The sequence below is a fragment of the Ciconia boyciana genome, chromosome 4 (genome assembly GCF_034638445.1).
Source record: "Ciconia boyciana chromosome 4, ASM3463844v1, whole genome shotgun sequence".
NCBI lineage: Eukaryota > Metazoa > Chordata > Aves > Ciconiiformes > Ciconiidae > Ciconia > Ciconia boyciana.
Window position 1 is genome coordinate 35,749,526 of NC_132937.1, and position 22,169 is coordinate 35,771,694.

Here is a 22,169-nt window from a genome sequence, read left to right on the forward strand (position 1 = left end):
AGTCTAGCAGTGCTTAAATTTCTGTAAAATTAATAGCTGACTATTTCCTTAACTCAAAGATGACAAGCAAATACATGAAAAGACTGAGACGTTCCAATACTACACTACTAGTTCAGTTGAAGACCTAAGTACGGGGAGCAAGATGCATGAAACGATCCAGACAGCCTTCTGCCTAAAAACCATGAAGGAAGGGGCAGTGCAGTCCGAGATGTAACTCCAACTGACTCTAGTACGACAATTTATAACTGAGGTCTCTCTTTAATTCAGTTTTTGTGTGTCTGAGAACAAAATGGAGTGGAAAGAATAGAAATATAATTATGAATCTGAACCTTCCCAAGAAGGACAGTTTTGCAAAATATTTTGCATCCAAGCAGCTAGATTTGTAATCTCCCCTCAGCCATGGTTCTACCAGGACAGTAGTCAAGTTCCTCCTCTTTCATTGTATCTGTTTTCTCCCTCCAACCCCTCTCTGCCTGAACTGGTTTCTCCAGCAGCGTTTTAAGGCACAGTCCTTAGCTATCAGGTCTCCTCCCCAGCAGAGTATTGGTTACGGCTGCAGACTCCAAATTACATTTTTATCAAGCGATACTTAACATACACTACTCATTTCATCTTCAGATGCCTTATGGAGATTCAGACCCATGCACATCCTGATCAACAGTACACAGAAAGAGGACTCAAACACCAGACCATGACTGAATCAAACTGACACAAGGAGGCTCCATGTGCCCCATTGACAGACATTAGATTTTTAAATTATCTCTCAGCCAGGTTCTACCAAAAACGGAGATGCTGCTTTGCTGATCTACCCTTTGAACACAGCTTGCTTCTGAAGCATCCATCCCCCTGCACAGGGGTCAGGGACTTGATGATCTGCTGCCTTCCACATGCACAAAACACATCAGCCAAATCCTGGGCCTTATTACCTGCAAGAGCAGACCCTGTAAGCTTTGACCCAGTTTGGCCACTAACAGCCATCTTCCTAACTCAACTGTGCTGTCAAGTAAATGTCAATAACCTAACATGTAACAAAACAAAAACTTAATTCCATGTTCCTGATTTCAAAACAGGCAGTTCTTCAGTCAATAAACATTCCTTCTACACTACAAGTAAGTGAAAGGTGACTAACAGGCAAAAGACTTTTTAAATGCCTGGAGAGTTTGGAGAGGGTTTGCAAGGAATAAGCTTGCCAGAAACTGCTGGCAAGCACACTCTCTACAACAGCCGGCAATGGGATATCCAAGCATGCATTTTTGCTTCCTTTCCCAGACCATAGTATTACCACCCCCACCTTCTTATTTAAGCAGGGGAAGGGTAGCATTATTGAATTCATTTTCTTAGTTAAGCAAGATTTTTTCCTATTGCAGAGAAGGAATGAATTCCAAAAGGAGGGGTAGCCAAATACATCTGGGGAGCATTTTAAGCCCATTTTACAGTTACTAAAATCTGAACTGTCAGAGCCCATTGGCATAGCATAACACTTCATGTTTATGCAACATATTAGCTACTGCATTCCCAGTTTAGAACATTTAAAGAGGTATATTTTTCAAACATAGCCCGGAGACACAAATAATGACTTAAGAGAAATGTAAGAAGGCACACCCATTTTCTTTAGTAAAAGAGCACCTGCAACTACTTTCATAATTTGTTTCTCCTATTTTGCTAAACCTTAGTGGTTGCATCCCACCCATGATATGGACTAAGTCATAACCACCTCACACCATTAAGGATTTTATAGTGGATAACCTGCAGGAACTGTAGCTTAACCTGCAGGAAGGTACAATGTTTTGCTGAAGGTTATATATTGCAACATATAGGTAAACAGAAAAAATTTATGTTGCATTTAGTACCTATATCAAAAGTTAACACCTCTGTCTTACAAGAAATGCTTTCTTAAAAGGCAATTATGAACTGGAAGGAAAATTTTCCAAAATTTCCCCTCTTCTTTTGTGAGCAGTCTTCCTGAACCAAGCAACAATATTACCATCAAAAAAGATCTTAAACTTTTCATATAATACCTGGCAAGTTTATGTCACAACAATTTACATGACGGCAAACTTTCTGTGCTTTTTAAAAGAATTTCCAGACACCAAGCTGCAAAAACTATTCATATCTTTAAGAAAGCCAACAAGAATACATGAAAATTTACCATGTTCTTCAGATGGGTAAGTAATAATTACTCTTCCACTGCCTGAAACTGGTAGTATCAGTACATTAATCTGCTCTTGGATTGACTTTTGTTTATAAGCCAATTTTGAAATACTGCTCCAGTGTCTTGATTCCTAAACAAACACCATCAAAAATTAGTCCAGTGAGATGGCATTAGTCTCTTCTCACTGACGAAATGCTTTGTAATAAGCAGATTGGCAGCGATGACTTAATTCAGACACACTGAGTAACTGAATAATTAAATTAAATAGAAGAGCTAATAAAAAGTGCATAGACACTGCACAGACAATGTTATTTAGGGAATGGGAAAAGTCAATGTAAAGAGAATAGCAGTAAAGCTTCAGTGTGTTTTGATTCAGTATTCTGATTTGTTAAATATTTTCCCATCATTTTATGCCCTAGTAAGTTTCCATCGACTAACATGACCTAAAGCTACAGAGAAAGCTAGTCAAGTGCAGAGTTTTCTAGCATGTGTCTCCACCAAGTTGCTGCAACTAAACATCAGTTAAAATAATTGAGAAAATGGAAACATACCCTGGCAAAATTCTTTGAGACTAGTCTTTGAATCTAGTAACCACTAAGCTACTTTGGACACTATGCTGTTTCAAAATAAATTAATTCTATATCAAAATTCTAATAATAAGTGAATTTTACAACATGGTAAAAACAGGAGTGACAGACTGGGAAAGTCACGGAGAAATGCAGCACTGTATATAGAAAATGTACTTTGTTTCCCATGTTCAACTGTCATGTAAACTTCATTTTATCAGGAGGTGAAACTATACCATATGTTCACTGCAAACAAAAGAGGATCAAGATAAACCAAAAATAATCTGGCACCACATATTAATACATAATCCAATCCAAGTAAGAACCAAAAGTTAATGTTCAACATGATTAGCCTGACATCCTATTGTCTTCTCTTCCTTTTAACCAAGAAGAGACGCTCCCTTAACATCAATGAAATTATTTCAGTGATCAAGGGGAGCACAGTTCCTGAAGTCAGATAAGAAAAATTCTCTTAATTACGGTCAGCTGTTCTCAGACATTTAATTTTGTATATTTACTAGTTGTAATGAGACACACAAAGATCAAGACAACAAACTCTGTCCATGTAGTACAATCTAAAAGTTAACACAGTTGTACGCCAGTTGTGGAAAACTGATTTTTGACAGCCAGCAGGAGTAAGAATCAATTAGTGAAACTTCTGGTAGCAGACAGAAAAAAGTACCTTACCCCTAAGACCACCCATTTGTTTTATTACCTGCTGCTTCAATGCACAATGATAATATAGCTAAAAGGCTGCACTTCGATTTTTACTAAAGCCAGCCAGATCAGAAATAGCAATGACAAGAGTTTGCTATGAGTTAAAGGCTATCAATGCAACAGCTTAAAAGGATATTCTGCATGGTAGTTGTACTCTTCAAATCATTGAGATTCAGGCCACTGCCAAATAAGTGAACAAAACAGAAGAGGAAATGTAAATTCAGAAATAGGTAGCGCCAGCTTTTTCTTTTTGCAATTGTGAAGCAGCAATAAAAAATTTGCAAATATTAACCAAAGACAACTGAGTACATTAGCCTGTCTTAAAGACAGGCTGTCAAGTCCAATTCAAGTGTTAGGAAGCAACATTTACTATTAGGAAAAATAATTATTCAGAACATAAAGACAATGGGTTTTTTGGTCTCTGCATTTGTAAATGTAAATTTAAGATAAATCTGTGTTCATTTCATGGCCAATGGCATGAAGATTAGTGTTTAATGTTCACTCCAAGAGAAACAATAAAAGATATGAGGAAAAAAAATCATAATACACTGAAGACTCAAAATCTACATTCCTGGGAAACTGGTGCTAAAATTTTATTTATATATATGCATGCATATGTATATGTGTATGTATTTACGTATATGTATGCATGTGTGTGTATTTAACAAATACAAAAAATTATATATTATACAAACACGCGCACACATACTCTCTACAGATCTCAAAATAAGCAGCACGGGCACATAATTAAGGGGTCCCCAGGGCTCATAAAGAAAGTGCAACGACCTTGTTAGTGTTTGGCCTTTCTTTCGCACCCAGTCTCATTGTAAAACAGTCAAGCATGAAAGTACTTTAAAAAGCTGGTTTTCTTTTTATATTTACAGCATGATTTTATAATGTACCTTTCATGTTTTAGAGAAGCTGGTACTTCTGTATATCTCCCTGGCAAATTCAACAAGAACCACAAACTTTCTAATTTACAACTTTCAGAAATCTGAATGCTTTTGAATACCAGGATTTTCAACTTTGCAATTTAATGACAACCCTGCCTTTGGCCTTTCCTGACCTGTTGTGAAGTAAATCAGGCACACTAATGTGGGCTAACAAGTCTTTTTCACACTGTTCGATCACCCTGCATCTTTTTTCTCCACAGACACCGCCTCTCTCCCACTCTCTGTCTAGCCATCCTCCCTCAAAGCAAACAAAATGGTCACTGTAACCCTGCATTACTGCTCATTAGATCACAGGTTAGTCAAGTGGAACTGCCCAAGGTTCCCAAAGGAGAGCTATACTTCAAAAATCTGTCCATGTCAAATGAAGAAAAAACCCCTGAGCGTGGGGTCACCCAGATCAATGATCAAAAGAGACTGAGAATAGTGGAGGGAAAAAAGAAAAAAAAGCCCTTTTTTGTTAAAAGCAGCCTTCTGTATAATAAATCAGAATACAAAGATACTAAGCTTTTTCTCCCCCTTAACAACACTCCATTTTGGCTTTAAAATGGAATACCTTGTTTTCCAGAAGATTTTCTAAGAGTAAGATTATTTTTTAAGTGCTAAGAGTGAGATTTCAATAAACCTCAAAATTACCTTAAGAAAATTAGCAAGAGAAATAATAATGGAAAATATTGGGGATTTTCTCTCCATCATATAAATATTTAATTATTTAAAGATGTAGTTAAAATCAATTTTCATTCAATTATGACTTTAATTTAAACAAACGATGCATTCTGAACCTCGTGAGAAATGATGCACGTCGTATGTCCCCAGAAAAAGTAGCCCACCAAAATTACACAGTTTGAACTCTGCTGGTACACGACAGATGTGCAGGCACGTGCAATACTTGAAGAATGTGCAGTACCATTTCTGTAGCCTCTGTTCATCTTTTAAGAACATATAGCAATTTATTAAAGACAACTAAGAAAACCACAGAAAAGTCCAAAAGAAAAAAAATTATTTTGAAATAACATAACAACTTTACCTGTAAGTAATGAATTTTGATACACAGAACAGACCAAATTACTCAATGAAGAGTAGTGGCTGTTTAACAAAGTTCTGTGCACACATGTGCTTTTGAAAGCAACAGTGGATAGTCTCTACTTATGCAGAATGAATGAAATATGACAAGATTAACCTACATAATGCATCTTAAAAATCACATAGATGACTCTGCTTATTCAAAATGAGTTATGTATTTTTAAAACAACAAACATACAGTGTGCCAGCAATGAAGACACTGTTGCAGCTAAGGGGACCCCAATGTTTCCTGCAATACTGGTGACAGAGCATCTTTTCATTTACAACTCTGAAAAGCTTTATTTTTCTGCCCCAGAGAGTAACTCAAATTTCACTCTCTTTCTTTCTTTATCCTCAGCCGTGAGTAAAAGGCATAATTAGGAAAGAGGAACAAAGGTATCTAAATTAGAACGGAATACTTGATAGTAGATTTGTAGTTAATACATGGTCTGTTGCAAAGGTATTACTGCAACAGAACAAAGCTATAGGAAATCAAAGGAAAGAAATCCTTAAAATACTCAGATGTTTCATACAATTTCAGTAAATAATTTCTTAGCATTTATTACCACAGTTAACATAAAAAACAAAATGAGAATGCAAATGGTGTCATAATAATTTATGAAAAAATATTGGAAAAAGTTTACAGAACAAACCTGTATTAACAGACAGACAGATGGGACAACTTAATTTTAAATAAATAATGAAATTATAGCAAATATATAACACTATATGCAGTAATTCCAATTATCCTCCTCTATACATATGTGTGGATGAGATGGACAGCCTTTTAAGAAAAACTCATTCACTAATGCAGGTTGGGGTTTTTGTTGGTTTTTTAACAGTTTGCTAGATGCCTTGCAGTGCGTATTAATACTTGAACAAGGAACTTCAGCATGCATTAACTTTTAAAAAGTCTACACACAAATATAGAGTCTTTAGCTTTAAGACAGTATTTCTGACCCTTGCAACTCCACATCTGAGCAGAATCTGAACAACCAAAGATAACAGAGATCAGAAAAGTAAAGATAGAGAAATTTTGTGTACTCATCGCCATGGATTATTCAATGCACTGTTAATACTCTATTCTTGTAAATAGTAGGAGAAAAAATAGAATGACCTGCATAAATCTGAATAATACATTAACTTACTTGCAAGAAAAAAAAAATTGTCAAGTTTTGTCTTTTTTTTAATACACTTCCTAGTTTATTTGTATGATACTTCACTAGTCATTCTTTTCCAGACTAACTCAAAATTTCGGGCTGTTCAGATTCCAGCAGAACAAGTTACTGTTTCATGTCAGACTGCTATAATAGATTTTCTAAACATTTAAATTATTTTGAGAAAACATTTATGCTTATAAAGATTCCAGCATGACTAATGATATGCTGCAGCATCAACAAATCATCATTAGAATAATGTCATTATACTCAAAACTCTGCTTCTAGTCTTATGAAGACGATTGTTCCCAGATGCTGGAAAGTGGATAATTCATGTTTCTTCAGGGGTATGTCTGCATCTGCTGCTGAATCACTGCAAGAGGGGGATGGGAGAACGGTTTCCTCATTTTGAACCAAATGTCATTATGCACTGGACAGAAGAGATTTCTGAAGGAATAATGGACACTGTTCCCAGCATACATCACTACAGAAGAAGGCCTCCAAAGGACTGCTTTAAGCAAAAACTCAGCAGTACTGCATCCTCATCCTCCCTGAACTGTGGGACCCTTCACCACTTTTGAACTTGCTGAACTCCCCTCCATTCTTCATTTCTGTTTCAACTCCCGATTGCTCTCTACTCATCTCTTCTGCTTTACTGCCAGTAAAGTCTTGGGAAGTGTCAGGGTGCACGAGATTTGTCACCAGTTCCCTTCCATTCCTCCTGTTACTCCTTATCTCTGGATTATCCCATTTTCAAAAACTACAATTTCTTGTTCAACACTCAAGCTCATAACCTGGGAACAATCTTTGATTTTCGGCTTCCCTCACACCCACACAGTATCAGAGATTTTTCCAGAAGCATAATGGCTTGAAGGAATTCCAGAGGAAAAAAACAGTTCAGAACTGAGAATGGATAGGAAAGGATTTAATCTCACCTTATAATAGTAGGTCTTTCCTTCTTGGTCTTTGACAACTGCAGCATTGTCCCAGTAACATGCATCCAGAACGCTGATGCAAAGATGAACCTTTCCCTATCCTGTCACTTGGAAACATGTCATTGTTTCATGAAGTCTCACATGTATGCCATCATCTCCACATCCAGAGCTGCATGGTTCATTCCCTCTCATAGGAATTTTACGTTCATCCACCTAAAGCAGTTTCAGCCTCTGATGGGCCAATGATGGATCCATTTTCAGTTTTGCTTTCCCTCATGCTACAGCTCATACTCAAGAGAAATTCCCCTCAAGCATCTTCAGAAATGCTGAGTTTGAAGAGGGACCAAAAGCATCCCATACCCAAGCTGAACTCTGAGCACCTTCTATTTGATGCAGGTTTAAAGAAATTCTGCATACACGTTCCCAGCAAACTCTTCCAGATGTTGAGAATTACAGACAATATTAATCTACGTTACTTCACAGTGCAGGTAGTGCTGATGCAGCTGAAAATTTTCTACTTTTGAGGTACATAATTAAATTCCAACTTTAAATACCTACACAGATATGAAATGGTTAGATTTTCTCCTGCTCAGTTACTCTTGAACCTCCCTGGCATGACCAATAAAGACGCTCATCATGATCTCCCATGCAGTGTGAGCATCTAATTCCCACAGAATGGACTGAGACCAGAAATTCATTTCATACACTGCATGCCTACTCTAATGTAATGAAGATTATGTGAAGATCATAATCAACCTAAGAAAAAATTTTTTAAAATTTACTTCTGTTATACTGAGTACCAAATATAAATTATATAGAAAAAACTTCAACTATGCAAAATGATCAGAGAGCCTCTTGCTTGGTAAATAGAAGGTTCACAATATAGTTAACTTCCCTTCAAACAATAAACTTATTTTAGCACTAAAGACATTCTGGTACTTTCTCTTTTTAAAAAAAAAAAAAAAAAAAAAAAGAGAAGGCTATGTCCTCACCTTTTAATAAGCAGCAGCTTGTATTCTTGCACTCAAGAATTCATTCTAATAAATATAAGAAGGATGTCTGAAAGGAAAACACATCCTAAATCACTTATACAATAGCAGAGTTTTCACAAACTTGATCCAATGAATTACTAAATACTTTTCCATTCATTTTTACCTGATGCTGAGACCTTTTTTATAAAAATTGTAGAGTTGTATTTGGAAAAGCAGTTATATAGCTATTATTTTGTTCCACTTGAAATAGTTATTTATTCTGAAAGAAATACATCTTCTCTTGCTCATGCAAAATGTCTCAAACAGTAATTAAATTTTCGAGTACTCAGGAATTCCTCTGAACAGCAGTATCACAGACATAGAGGCCCAAAAGGATCATAATGATCATGTAGTCAGATTTGTATCCAACAGGCCTCAGGACTTCATTTAATTCTCTGCTAAAGCCCAGCAACTTTTGACCAAGCAAAAAAGGTTTCAGAAAGAACTCTAAAAAGCTGCGCTCTTCTCAGCTCCATCAGTCTTTAATGAATACTATATAAGCATTCATTAAGTATACAAATATTTATGAAAAACATTTACTAAATGATGAATACAGATTTTTGTATCTGAAAGCATTTTAAAGTTTCTCTAATCACTTCGCTTTTTATTTATATGGACTATGCTCTACCTCCACAGACACTATGTTCAGTTCTGCAAGTGCAACCAACTCCTTCTCATTGAATGACATTTTCTTTTTTCTTCCTTAGCCAGGAAGACAACAAGGACATTTACTTTTTAAAGCACATAGTGAAAATAAACACTTCTTTCATACCCCTCTCTCAACCCCAGTAAAAGTACTTGCACACCTACTCCAGAACCTTCATTGTTAAGTAATAGGGAAAAATTATTTCCCATAATTTCCTGTATAACCTTCCTCTACTGAGGTTCACTGTAGTGGGATAAGCAAAAAAAGGTAAGTGAAAAAGGTGGCAGGGAGAAAGGTTCAAGTCTCACTGGGTTTTAGAGTTCCACATCACGGTTTTTCTGCACCAGTACCACTTCCACTCTCATCTTCCTCCCACCTCTCGTTTGTGCCTGTACACTAACTTATCCAATTGTCTGAGTCTGTTTGAAAATAAGACCAGGAGGAAGGAGGGTAGTAGTTAAGTAATTTTTATGCCCAAACCAATTCATCACATGGTCACACAAACAGTCGGACCATCACACCTAAAGGATGGGAGAGGTGAAAAGGCCAGCATGCAAGCCAATACTGCTGATAAAAGAAACATCCAAGTACACCAATCTATATACATATAAAACAACCATTTGCAGACACAAAAAGTGCTTTAAAAATCAAGTTACTGATGTTGAAACTATACACAGTAATACTCTTCAAAATCTACTCCAAAACATGCAGCTTTTTTGCAGACCTGTACTTGGCACCATTAGCTGCAAGGGCCATTCAAGAGATTTACTCCTCTAAGGACAGTTTGATGTTGTGAAACTGGTGTATGCAGACAGTACTTCCACTCCTGTGTCTTAGCTACTCTAACTCCTGTTCTTCAGCTCCCTGTACATCATGCAATATGTGCACGTTCACAGATATGCTCAAGCATTTTTGTCTGTATCTTCAGGAGGGTCATTCCAATTCAAAGTTTTTAGGGGCACTCTTTCAACTCAGTTCCTTCCAGACTTACTTCTTTGTCAAGACCAGGACTTGGAATTTACTATTCAGAGATATATTTTTCTTTGTTAAATGGGCCACATACCTTGGTACAGCACAGTTATTTGTAAGTTGTATTATTCATCTAAAAATTATCAACAATTCCAATTCATCTTTCGATCTAATGTATTGGGGATTTTATCTCCCACGGCTTTGTTTATCGTTAAATATAATTGAAACAGAAATCCATGTAAAGAAAAAGTGTGCTTACTGTTTGGATTCTTCATGTCACCTTTTTATAAAGGGATTGTCACAAAACGTAGAGCCATTCTAGACAGATTTATTTGCAAATTCTTAAAAAGAATTTACAATTCCTTTTCAGATCATCTTAATTTTTTCTTTGCTCACCATTATTTCCTCCCATGCCAGTGACTCAAAGAGAAGAGACAAATCCAGCTTCTTCCAAGAGTCTCAGTTTCTCATTTTATTTTCTTTATATGGTCACTTGCATTTTGCAGTAATAAATATGTACTACTCAACTTGCTATTAGTATGATCATTCTAGCTATGCAATGATTAAAGCAAACACTACCTGCTAAATATTTACATTGAACACAGTTTTGCAACTGTATGAAATTGTTTTGCTGTTCACATCTAGCTAAGACGTGGATCTACTCACAGATTATTTTTATTTAAATTGTTTATCTTTTTATATTGTATTTTATTTACATTATTTCATTTTAGGATCTTTTTATATCTAAATCACCTTCCTAACAGATCTGAAGAAATTCTTTAATCAGAACAGGAGTTCCTATGAATCATATAAATAGGAGTTATTTCTGCATTGTTCTAAACATGGCAAAACTAATATTTCCTAAACTTCAGTTTAATAATGTCCTCCTCTCCTGCAAATGTGTTCATAACTGAAGTCTGACAAATAGCTGCTCTGTTCCCGCAAAGGCCACAGTTGTGAAGGAAGCAGCCAATACTCAAAATAGAGGAGTCCAGCTCCAAAACAATCTTCAAATATCAAGGGATACACCTTGGACGAGAAGCAGTATTTGCAGTGAGGGGATTGCAAATATTAAGGTCATTAAGGTCACTATGATCTCAAAACAGGGTAGGAATCCATATTTTGGCTATTTGCTGCAGTAATCTGAAGATAAACCATTTCAGAAACAGTTTCTTAAGGAACTAAAAATCTGCCCCCGATTTAACTTTGCTATGGATGTCCCTGTCATAAAGTACACAGATTTGCAACAGCTGGTGTTTTAAGAATTCAGATAGGTGAACTAATTTGAGAGGCTTGACTGGGGTGAGGACGGGACAGACTGCAGAGAGCACTTCCATTTACACTCTGTGTTTCAGGCTAAGTTTTTATAGTACCTGCTGCTGGAGGCATTATCTGCTCAAAACTGTTAGGTGAAGTAGTGCGTACTCTCTGAAGCTAAACCTCCTCACGTGTCACTGTTCAACGCAGTTTTTCCGATTGTTAGTAATGACATCTATAACCGGTACATTGAAAGGGTTTCCAAAAAGAAACCATTTCCCCGTAACTAGCAGAAACTACAAAAGGCATGAACTATGGCAAAATAGTACGAAGACGCCAAAATAAAAAGAAGTAATTACATCCTGGAATTAAGCCTGTCATATGTAGCCAACTCAGACCGTAAAGCATCAGCAGGCCCAGAAAGCGCAGTTTCTAGAGCGCTCCAGCTCCCCAGCACCAGTTAGAGCCTCCACAGATGCTGACAAACCTGGACATTCTCCTGCAACGGTTATTTAGCTTTAAGACACTTAAGGCATCAAGAAGACATTGTTTATCTACAAAATTATTTCCAGACATAAACAACAGAGAAGAAACTGGCAGAGTAACAGCTATTAGCCCTCACATCCCTAAGGTGGCTCTTTTCACAAGGAGAGTCACCCTCCACTTTTCTGCTAGCAGAAAACCAAATTAAACACTGTCCGCAATTCAAAACACAAATGCCTTTAAATATTCTCAAATAGATAAATAAATCACAATCTATGTAAACATTGGATCAACCTTTCACACTTGGTTTTGAAAATATTGTTTGTAATTCAAAGATATTTTTAATCTTGCTCTGTCGAAGAAAAAAGGAAAATGGGAAAGACTTCCCTGTGGAGTTTCACACACCCATCTGTACCACAACTTTAAAGTAAGACCTGGTAAGCAAGAGCAAAAAAGCACTTGTGATCGGCGCACTACATAACCTTTTCACCTCTTTTTTCCTCACAACAATATTTAAAAAGATAATGTAATCTTAAAATACACTAAGAAGACTTTCCCTTCACTGCCTACTACTAAGTCTATATAAAAAAGCTCTAGCATTTTAAAAAATGGGAATTTAGAACATATCTTCAATGATCTGCCCTGGCATTAGAGGTCAATAGTTTACATGTATGAAAGAAATGTATTAACTGCGTGCACTTTTGGATAACTCAAAGAAAACCCACCAAAAGCTTATACTCTATGAATGTCTTCACATATATGATCTTAGAATAGAACAGTTCAGTTGGAAGGGACCTGCAATGATCATCTAGTCCAACTGCAATCTTCAAAACAGCCTTAAATATAAAAACCAAAGAAACTCCCCAAAATGAACATGCTGCCAAACATGTAGCTGCTTCACCACTGAACTGGCAAAGCTTCGTGGTTCGACTGGGTTTCTCCTTTGGTCAGTCCTACATTGCTTCCAGAAGTCCTCAACAGATTCAGATGAGTGTTTGCTCAGCATAGCCTTCTCCTAAAATACAGTGGCTATGGACAACTTCCAATGCATCCTATCTGAGACTCCTAAATATTGCTCTGACCTGGGAGGAAAGCAACTCTCAGTTTGCATACTGGTTCAAATCACAGGAATCTACTGCAATATCCAGCTTCCAATATTATTACACAAAGTAGCATACATTCCAAAATAAAAATCAACAAGTTGGTAATCATAGTAATGCTGCTGTTCCCTTGCAAAGCAATTTACAGTCCTTTTATCACCATAAATCTCCTGTAATATTTTAAGCCTGTAACAGAAATCTGACTGATTAAAAACACTTGTTATAATCAAAAGCACTTTTGTGATGGAAAACCAAAAGCACATTCCAACCAAAAGCAAGATAGTTATTGAAAAGATATATATAATTAGCTACACTGTTTTAGAATTACACACTGTATTTTTGAAACAGTGGCCAGATGATATGCCACCATCCTCCCATCTCCTGAGTAACTAAATTTATTTTTCACTTGTAACTATTTTTATTTACTAATTCAGGAGGTTTCCAAAATGGCAGTCAGAACTGACTTACATATGATTAATTCTTCATTATTGCGATTTTAATATCAAATAAGGTTATTTTGCAGCATACCTATTGACTCAAACACAATTGCCTGAGTTTCACTGTCTGGTTAATGCATGCAGTCTTTATTTCAGCATGGCTCAGCTGAAATCACCTAGAAGCTATTTGAAAACACTTAAATATGTGCTACTGTCACAGGAACAACAAAACAACTTACAAATATCTTTGACATGGGAAGGTGGAATAAACACCATAGAAGTTGACATAAGAGAAATAAGAGGTACGACATTTAAAATTACATCTTAATTTATAGTTTCTAGAACGGTCAAATTTACTTTCTTGATTTCATTTTAAAATTAAAAAAACTAGGAAACAGCCAACCAGCAACTGAACACAGGAAAAAAGGATTACAGTTACTGATTAGTATTTCAACTTATCTTCTTCTGTAATTTTTCCTGATCACTTTAATAATATGAAGTATATTCTCCAATCATGCCTGCAAAATGAATTAGGTTAAATTACATTTCATAAATTAAACAAGTTATTTGGATATTCTTACAAATAGCCATTATAGTTTTGAATTGAACTATTCATGACATTGCTTAATACTTACAGCATGCAGCTTCTACAATATAATTTCTACCTAAGCAATGCATGCAGAAAACACATTAAAAAAAAAATAAAATTCTGAAAAACTGAAGCAACTGCACTTCACAACAATAAATATAACTAACATCTGTTGCAGAAACTGCTTGGCACTTGTACAGTTTTGTGAAGGATTTTTGTTGTAGATAAATATTTTTTTACAATTCCTATTATGCACCACTCAACTCAGACATTTTCTTTAATTATACTCCAAGGGGTCCTTTCATATCCATTAAAAAAAGGCAATTTGTTGTCTAAAAGAGTGCATACATACTTATAAATTTCAACTGTGATTGATCTGTCTTCTGACACATAAAAAAGCAAGGAAATACCTATAATTAATGGACTTAGTTCTGCAAAAATGTCTAATAAAACTCTTAATGCTTGACACATTTTTGTTAAATCCTTAAATATGCTCTTTTTGAAATAAGGAATGGTCTTATGATTCAGCATTTTACTTTCATTTCACATCTCAATAATGAGGACAACAGCACAGCAAAGCCTTTAGCAAAGCATGAAATTTCCATTTTAATATCAGCAAAATTGACTGAATAAGGCTCCCACTTTGCATACAGAGCAAGCACAGGACATCATTTTTTCATGGACAAAGTAACAACTTTGTGACATTATCCTTCTTTTTTTTTTTGTAATTTTGTTTTCCACTATTCTTAAGTAAAGAATTTCAAAGACATAAACTGAGCTCTTCATACAGGGTTAGTTTTTTTAATGAAAATACGCATAAGCTGTGCACATTTAACAAAATAATTGTATTCAGCATTTCATAGACTCAAAGTAGCAATCAAGACTTGTTTGCTATGATAATACACTGGAAGATTTTTTTTTTTTAAAGAGCATGCAGTAGAAACATATTTAAATGTTACTGTAAGCATACAAAGATCTACTCCTCTACTGAGATATCAAGTAATTGGTAATGATGGATGAGGAGAAAATGAGGGTACGGCCAACATAAGTGAAGAAATGCTAACTCTAAATACACAAAAGATTCAGTTCAGGCCCAAAAGTCTATCCACGTGGGCTCAGCTGCAAAATGGAAAGCTGCATGTATAATTTGCTGTAAAGCAAACTAACTGGCATTGTATTCACTATTCTTATTAAACCGGACAAGGAACATTTCTTAAATGATATTTATAATCAAATTTCTCAATTAACTTTAAACTAAATTGACCATTTTAAAAGGAAAAAAGTAGTAAAATAAAAAATACTTAAATCATGTAAAAAAAGCATTTCCATTGATAGAAATTGTAATCTGTATTGCTCTACGAAAAAAGTAAAAATCAAAACAACATGGATATATTTGGATGAATAAAATGAAGCCAGTTGTGTCTCAGGATATTGTAATTTTTTAAGTGGAAAGTTTAGAAATACATGCTTTGCTTTTACATTTCACAATAAACTAGAAGAAATTTATAAACTGATATATAAAAATCCATATTACATTTCCTTTTAATATTCACTACTTGTTCCTAAATCTGGTTTTAGATGAACAAGACCTAGAACTTGTAGATACTACCCCTGCACTTCAGTTTACCTTTTTATGTAACTTGATACACTAAATCCAAATTACTTTCCCCCTCAAGCACAGATTCTTGGAGGAAAGGATGAACAATTTAATAAAACATTTTACAGTGTAGCTTACACAGTTCTCACTTATTCTCTTCCTTTCATATTAAAAATATCACTATAGTCCAGTCACATTTACACTTCTCCTTCTTAACACATAAGCTTAACTTTTTATCCTCTATTTCTTTTGGCTAAGAAAGGAGGCATAAATAGCAATAAAGCAGTACAGAAACTACATACAAATATACTGTACAAATAGCAGTTAACCTACAGATCAGTAAGTTTTGCATTGAATTGAATTGGTATTCTTCAGAAAGATCATATTTTAGACAAAGTGCATCTAAGAAAGCAACAAATTTAAATACAAAGCAGCAACACAGTAAGGTGCTGAAAGTCTTCACTCTGCTGTAATAAAAAACACCACTCAAAAAACAAACAGGAGATTTCACATACAATCTTTAATAGGAAGAGTCCTTTAAATGACATTATGAACTGAATGACATAACCAAATTTTAACTTCTTCCTACAACTTCAGAATAGTAAGTAGAGCTTCTCATGAAGAATCGGTAACTTTCAGCATTTCCTCAAAGGTATGTGACATGATAGGAATGTAAGAAAGACAAATTTTTCAGAAACTTAAGAGCAAAAGGTATGCTAAATAGAATAATTATATAATTTACTATGTGATAGCTACAAATTAGACAACACCATTACTCCTTAAAAGAAGAAAATCAGAACATTAAGGACTTCAGAACAGGAACGGCAACTCTGCCCTCACATCAGTACATAGCAGTTCAGAAAGAAAGCTTTTACATAAAAGACAACCTATGGCTGCAATCTATTCCTTTAAGCAGTTGCAAAGAATGGAGTAATGGGGTAGTGCAGGATTAAAACTAATAGCAAATAAAAAACCAAGCTAAACAAAAAATCACTGTCCCAGAAGCTTTTGATAAAAGTATTTTCTCCCTTAAGCAAAGTACGGTGAAAGCAGGAGAACTGTTTGCATCCAAGTATCACTTGTCTGTTTTCCAGAACAACTAAGCCTGTATAGAGAACATTGGACTAAGTTCTTAGGGTCTGGGACTGTTCTTGGTCTGCGTACTTACAGCGAAGAGTAACTGAGGCCAGTCCTTAACTAGGATGTCAGGGTAATAAATAATACTGGGTCAGTGGTGTGCAGATAGTAAATACAAACAGGCAAGATGCTGCCACATTAACATACCTCTTGTACGGAGCGAGCTGCTGGCTTGTCTTGATGATTGGCCAGTATTAAAAACGGCAAAGTACATAACTGTGGGTGCTGGAGAGCAGAATGCAGTTCATTCCTAGCAGTTTCTAGATCATCTTCAGAGGAGGCACTGTCTAATACAAATATTACCCCTTGGGATCCTTGGTAGTAACGACTCCAGTATTTCCTGATATTGTCAGCCCCTTTCAAGACAATAATAAGAACTAATTAAATCAAGAATAACTAAACAGATTTAACACTTGTATCTGAAAATAACCCTTCTACTTAGAACAGTCAAAGCAATGGACTAAATTTTCTCTCCTAAATAATCATCATTGAAAGAATAAAAATGAAAAAAAAGGAACCATAAATCCAACACACACACAAACATCAAATTGACATTGTTTAAATAAGGAAGGATTTGACTCTACAGTTTTCACCCCTGAAAGTTTCTGCTCCATTAATGAGTACTGGCAGAACTACCATGCTTCCAGTGCCACATAGTCTAATCCAATACCTTCTCACTGAAATATCTTGGTACTAATATCTAAACCTTTGCCCATTCTTTTTTACTTAGCCCTGCAGGTCCTTGCCATAACCTGTAGCTTCTGTCATGGCAGTTGCTAATTTCTGAACATGATAAGGTCTTTCAGCTCATCTCCAAATCACCAGGCAAACACTTCATAATTGGGGAAAAAAGGTGTCAGGAAAGCCTATTAAAGTAATTAGACACTTAATGAGGAGAATGGTGATACAATAGTGAGTTGAACAGTGAATGAGGAGCTATGGTGACAACGTGCAAAGGCATTCATTTCAACTACTTTTGCTCTGTCAACCACACTAAGGATTCTGGAAGAGCCCAACAGTAAACACAAGTGTACAGGCTTATGTGCCACAGTAATTTTTAGGACACAGTTCAGCAGCACTCAGCCATCTCAACAGAAGCGAAGCAATAAGGTTATCTATAGAAAGCTTTTGTCTCCCCTGGAGAGCAGCATATGTTGTAAACATTGAGGTAGGAAAAAAAAAAATTATTTGACAGCTGTCGAACTATCTAAACTATGATCTGGATATGAGCTATTCTTTGTATGTCTGAATCTGGCTCTACACTCATGGGGACTAACACTAAAAAGTGAACAGCAGCAGCAATACCCTAGTAGAAAACTTGACTTGTCTGCAAGACAGTGATTTGCAGAAATGTGCTGAAGGTATCCTTTACAGACACTTTTCTTACTTTGAGATAGGGAGAAGTGAACTTTAATGTAGACACAGATACCAAGTGCTGACAATAATAAAACTCCATTTTTTAGTGAAACAAAACTACACAAAAGTTCTGAGCAACATGTAGGCACAAAATGAGAATTTAATGCAACATAATTACTGTAACATTAATATGATACTTAAAATATTCACTTAATTTATACATTGTGTAACAGAAAAGACAGTCACTAAACAAAGGTGAAGAAATAAATATCTAAAAAAGGAATTTACACCATATACTTTAGACATCCAACTCAGAGTATTCAAATTTTGCCCCAGGGAGTTACTGTCTTCTCTGTACTAGCCACACTGGAGCCTTAAGCACTTCGTTTCTGTATTCTGCACCTAGCACAATTTAGGTGGCTAACAAATGCTGTGAACACACACTTTTTCCTACAGATAATATTGAAGTCATACCTGAACAGTTTTTTTCTGCAAGAGGTCTAGAGAGTTGATTACTTAAAGGTAAATGGTCATGGGATTTAGTCAAGACCTTGCTTAATTTCTCTATTAATTTAACCAGACTCAAAGTAACTGCACAAATAGGACAGGTGTTTCATTTATTTTATCATCAACTTCTGAAGATCAACATTACTTATACAGAAGAGTGACTGCATTGAAAGCTAATTCGATGTTTCTGTATCACTGGAATATCTACCAATTGTACTCATAAAGAATTTAATAGCATCTGTTAGATGTCCCAGTCTTTCCAAACAGCTGTCTATGTCAGAACCAAGTAGAGCAAGTTGCCAGAAGGACACTATTTACATAGCCGCACACAGCAGTGTTGCAGGCATCTGAAGTATCACATTACATTAAAAACTGGTAGAGAATCATTTTCAGTTAACTCAAAGGCCAACACCATAATCAGTTCTTTGAAGGTCTTTTTTTTTTTTTCCTAGTAACATAACATCTGTCTTATTTACTCTAAGCTTCAGCCAACTACTTTTCAACCACATGTTGCTGCCAGACCCTGAGTCTTATCTTTGTAACCATACTATTTCTAAAGAGAAAAACTGTGTGGTGAACTGCAGAGCATTTGACTTCTTGTATCCAGGCTCATGGAAGAAAGCAGCTTATGGATCCCTACACAGGACACTGAAGCCAGAAAAGCAGCACGCTGATTTGTTGACCTTACGGTCCTGTCTTTTTGGTTCAGGTTCTTTAGCTGCTTGACTGTTTCTCCACATCAACTGTCCCAAAAGAAACGCCACCAAAGTGTAGTAGTCCTTTTCCCTCCAGCCCTGGCCAGTCATCATGGCATAGTTATAAGAACCAACTAATAATGTCCAACAAAACTTGGTATTTCCTTCAGGATCTTCCATTAGAATAATGACCTGCTCCGAACATGCTTACACTTCAGTTCTGAGGAAATCAGAGCCTGAGGTTTAAGAACAAAAAAATTGCACTAGCAGACAAGAAAGAAGACTGAGAAGGTCTGTACCTTGGGGTGCCATTTTAACTCATTTTTCTGGCAAATGCGCTTGAAAAATAATTCTTGGCATCAATAAGCTATCAGCAACTGGAAATCACTATTTCTACAAGACAAATAAGCTTATATTCTTTTGCCTTAACTCTTCATATCCAGGGAGCATAAGCTGCTCTCAGCTTCTTTCTCCAGAGATTAGGTAGTATGTGGTGGTGCTACCGTGGGCAGGAAACACTGGCCTGTGAATAGTGATCCAGCCATCACACCTTATGGCATGACAAATTCAGTCTTATAGAGCAAGCAGTTGTTTTTAAAGGTCCAGTTTAGCACAGACTATCCTATGAATTAATCTTTTCACCTATTTCAAAGGTTTCTCAGACAGGGAAATTCAAAGTCTGACTTCTTTGGCAATCCAGAAATTAATGTGCATCCATTAAACATCCTCAGGGTCTCAGAGACGGCTGAGATGATAGATAAAACCAGAAACTTAACTGGTACCCAAAATGTCCTATCAAACAACAGTAACACACAAGATAAGCATTTAGGTTTGTCAGCCTAATATCATGGGTTTCTCTAACAGCTTTGCAGGCTTGTGGCTGTTTCTTCAACCACTTTATGCCTAAACTAAGATGAAAAAAGGAAAAGGAAAAGGAAAAGGAAAAGGAAAAGGAAAAGGAAAAGGAAAAGGAAAAGGAAAAGGAAAAGGAAAAGGAAAAGGAAAAGGAAAAGGAAAAGGAAAAGGAAAAGGAAAAGGAAAAGGAAAAAAGATAACTAACTCAGGTAAAAATCTCCAAACCATCAGAAAAACATAACAACAATTCAAATTAGACCTAGGGAACATGCTATGCGAAAGGTTCACTAAAATTTGACATTCAGTGTAGTATTTTCCTCAGACACAGGCAAGAGCCACTACTCATGCCTAGGCATATGAATTGTTTCCCTCAGCAATGAACCCACAGGAGTGGGTTGAGTGCTGTGATGTGACTAAAACATCCCATTTACAAATAAATTGGGGGGGAATAACACACGACCCACACTACAATACAATCACACTACTTATTAGAAAAGAAAATATAGTATTCAGTCAAACATAGGCTTGAATTTTTTTATAAAAAGAAAAAAAACAAACCCTCTCCTTATAGAGAAACAACAGGGTGCTGTAATTAAAAACTCCAGTCATTCAGCATTACTACAGGGCAGGTTTATTCAACTAACTGTTCAAAATTTTAGAAAGTTTTCATTTGTAATTTTTAAAATATCAAATAAATAAATTGGTTTTGATTATCAACCAAGGGTATAGTGTGTCCATATCAACACTGTTTATGATTTGTATCACTGCCAATAGTACCCTCTCAAATGCCCCTTGGAAGCTGGGGGGAAGAGTTTGAGACTTATGTGCATCCAAAACAGGTTGCACAATGATGGACTCCTGTAAATACTACGCAAAATGCAGAACTGCAAACCTTCTTTTCAACTACGAATACTTCTGTTTACATCTTCATTCACAGCAGTTTGAGGCTACCTTCACTTCCCTCCTTTTCAGTACTTTCAGGAGAACAGAACACAGCATTACAGAAGAGAATCACTCAGAGCAATTTAAACGTGTCAACTTTGTTACTTGTCAAACTTGCAGCAAGTCTCCGTTGAGAGCACAATGAATGTCACACAGTCCTTGCTTCAAGATAGTCTAGCCTGTGCATGAAAGCTCTTGTTCACCTCAAAATACATCACAGCTCCGGAGAAGTTATAGTCTCAAATCCAGGGAAGAACTTTTTTTCCTTCCCACCAAAAACAGTTAACCTAGGGCAATGAAAGAATGCAGGCTGCAAACAGTTTTTCTACCACTTCAAATATAACATCCACTCACCTGAAATAAACACACCTACCTATTTTGAAGGTTTTAGAGTTGATTAAAAATTATATGAATAATTCCTCTACTGATATTAAACAGACCATTACTAATCAGCAAAAAAGTGGAAAAGATGCTAAGGAATATGTCAACTGTGCCACAAAATCTTTTTGCATGAAAGACTAGCCCATGGGTAGGGGAGTAAGAAGAAAGGGAAGGTAAAAAGAAACCTCTTGTCTGTTCTTGTAAAATCTTTAAACACACCCTACACTCCCACCCCAAGAAAACCTTATGAAAAGAATTTTGACATAACTATTTCTAAAGCTATGTAGGGTTTATAACTTCACTTCCCATCATTTCCTCACAAGGAAAACTGACATATTTTCTTAGGTAATCAGGAAGATGCCTGAAATCTTAGAAATCTTAAGACATTTTTAAGAGATGTGGCTGCTCCTTATCTATCTCAAGCATACTCTCTGTTTCGGTCTCCCAGTAGTCCCCTTGAAGAAATACAGCATACAGATTTTTTTGTTTGTTTTTTTCACACTAGCTATTTTTCAACTTGTTAGCTCCTTTTTATTACAAATAAAGTTATAAATCCTTTCTAAGATACCTGCTTTGTATGTACCATGCAATTTGTCTACACTGACAGCTACATCCACACACAAATGACACAGAAGTTTCCCACGGGTG

At 36.0% G+C, this 22,169-nt stretch overlaps 1 protein-coding gene across 5 annotated transcripts in view; it reads right to left on the reverse strand.

Moving 5' to 3' along the window:
* ARL15 (ARF like GTPase 15) overlaps window positions 1-22,169 on the reverse strand; it is a 229,800-nt gene that overhangs the window by 117,502 nt on the left and 90,129 nt on the right. For 4 of the 5 annotated variants that reach the window (XM_072860010.1, XM_072860012.1, XM_072860011.1 and 1 more), the window contains one exon: window positions 16,933-17,141. In XM_072860010.1, coding sequence (XP_072716111.1) covers window positions 16,933-17,141 — 209 coding nt within the window. Of the gene's footprint in view, window positions 1-6,928; window positions 7,052-16,932; window positions 17,142-22,169 lie in introns of those variants that run through there. The other variant, XM_072860014.1, reaches the window with a different exon arrangement.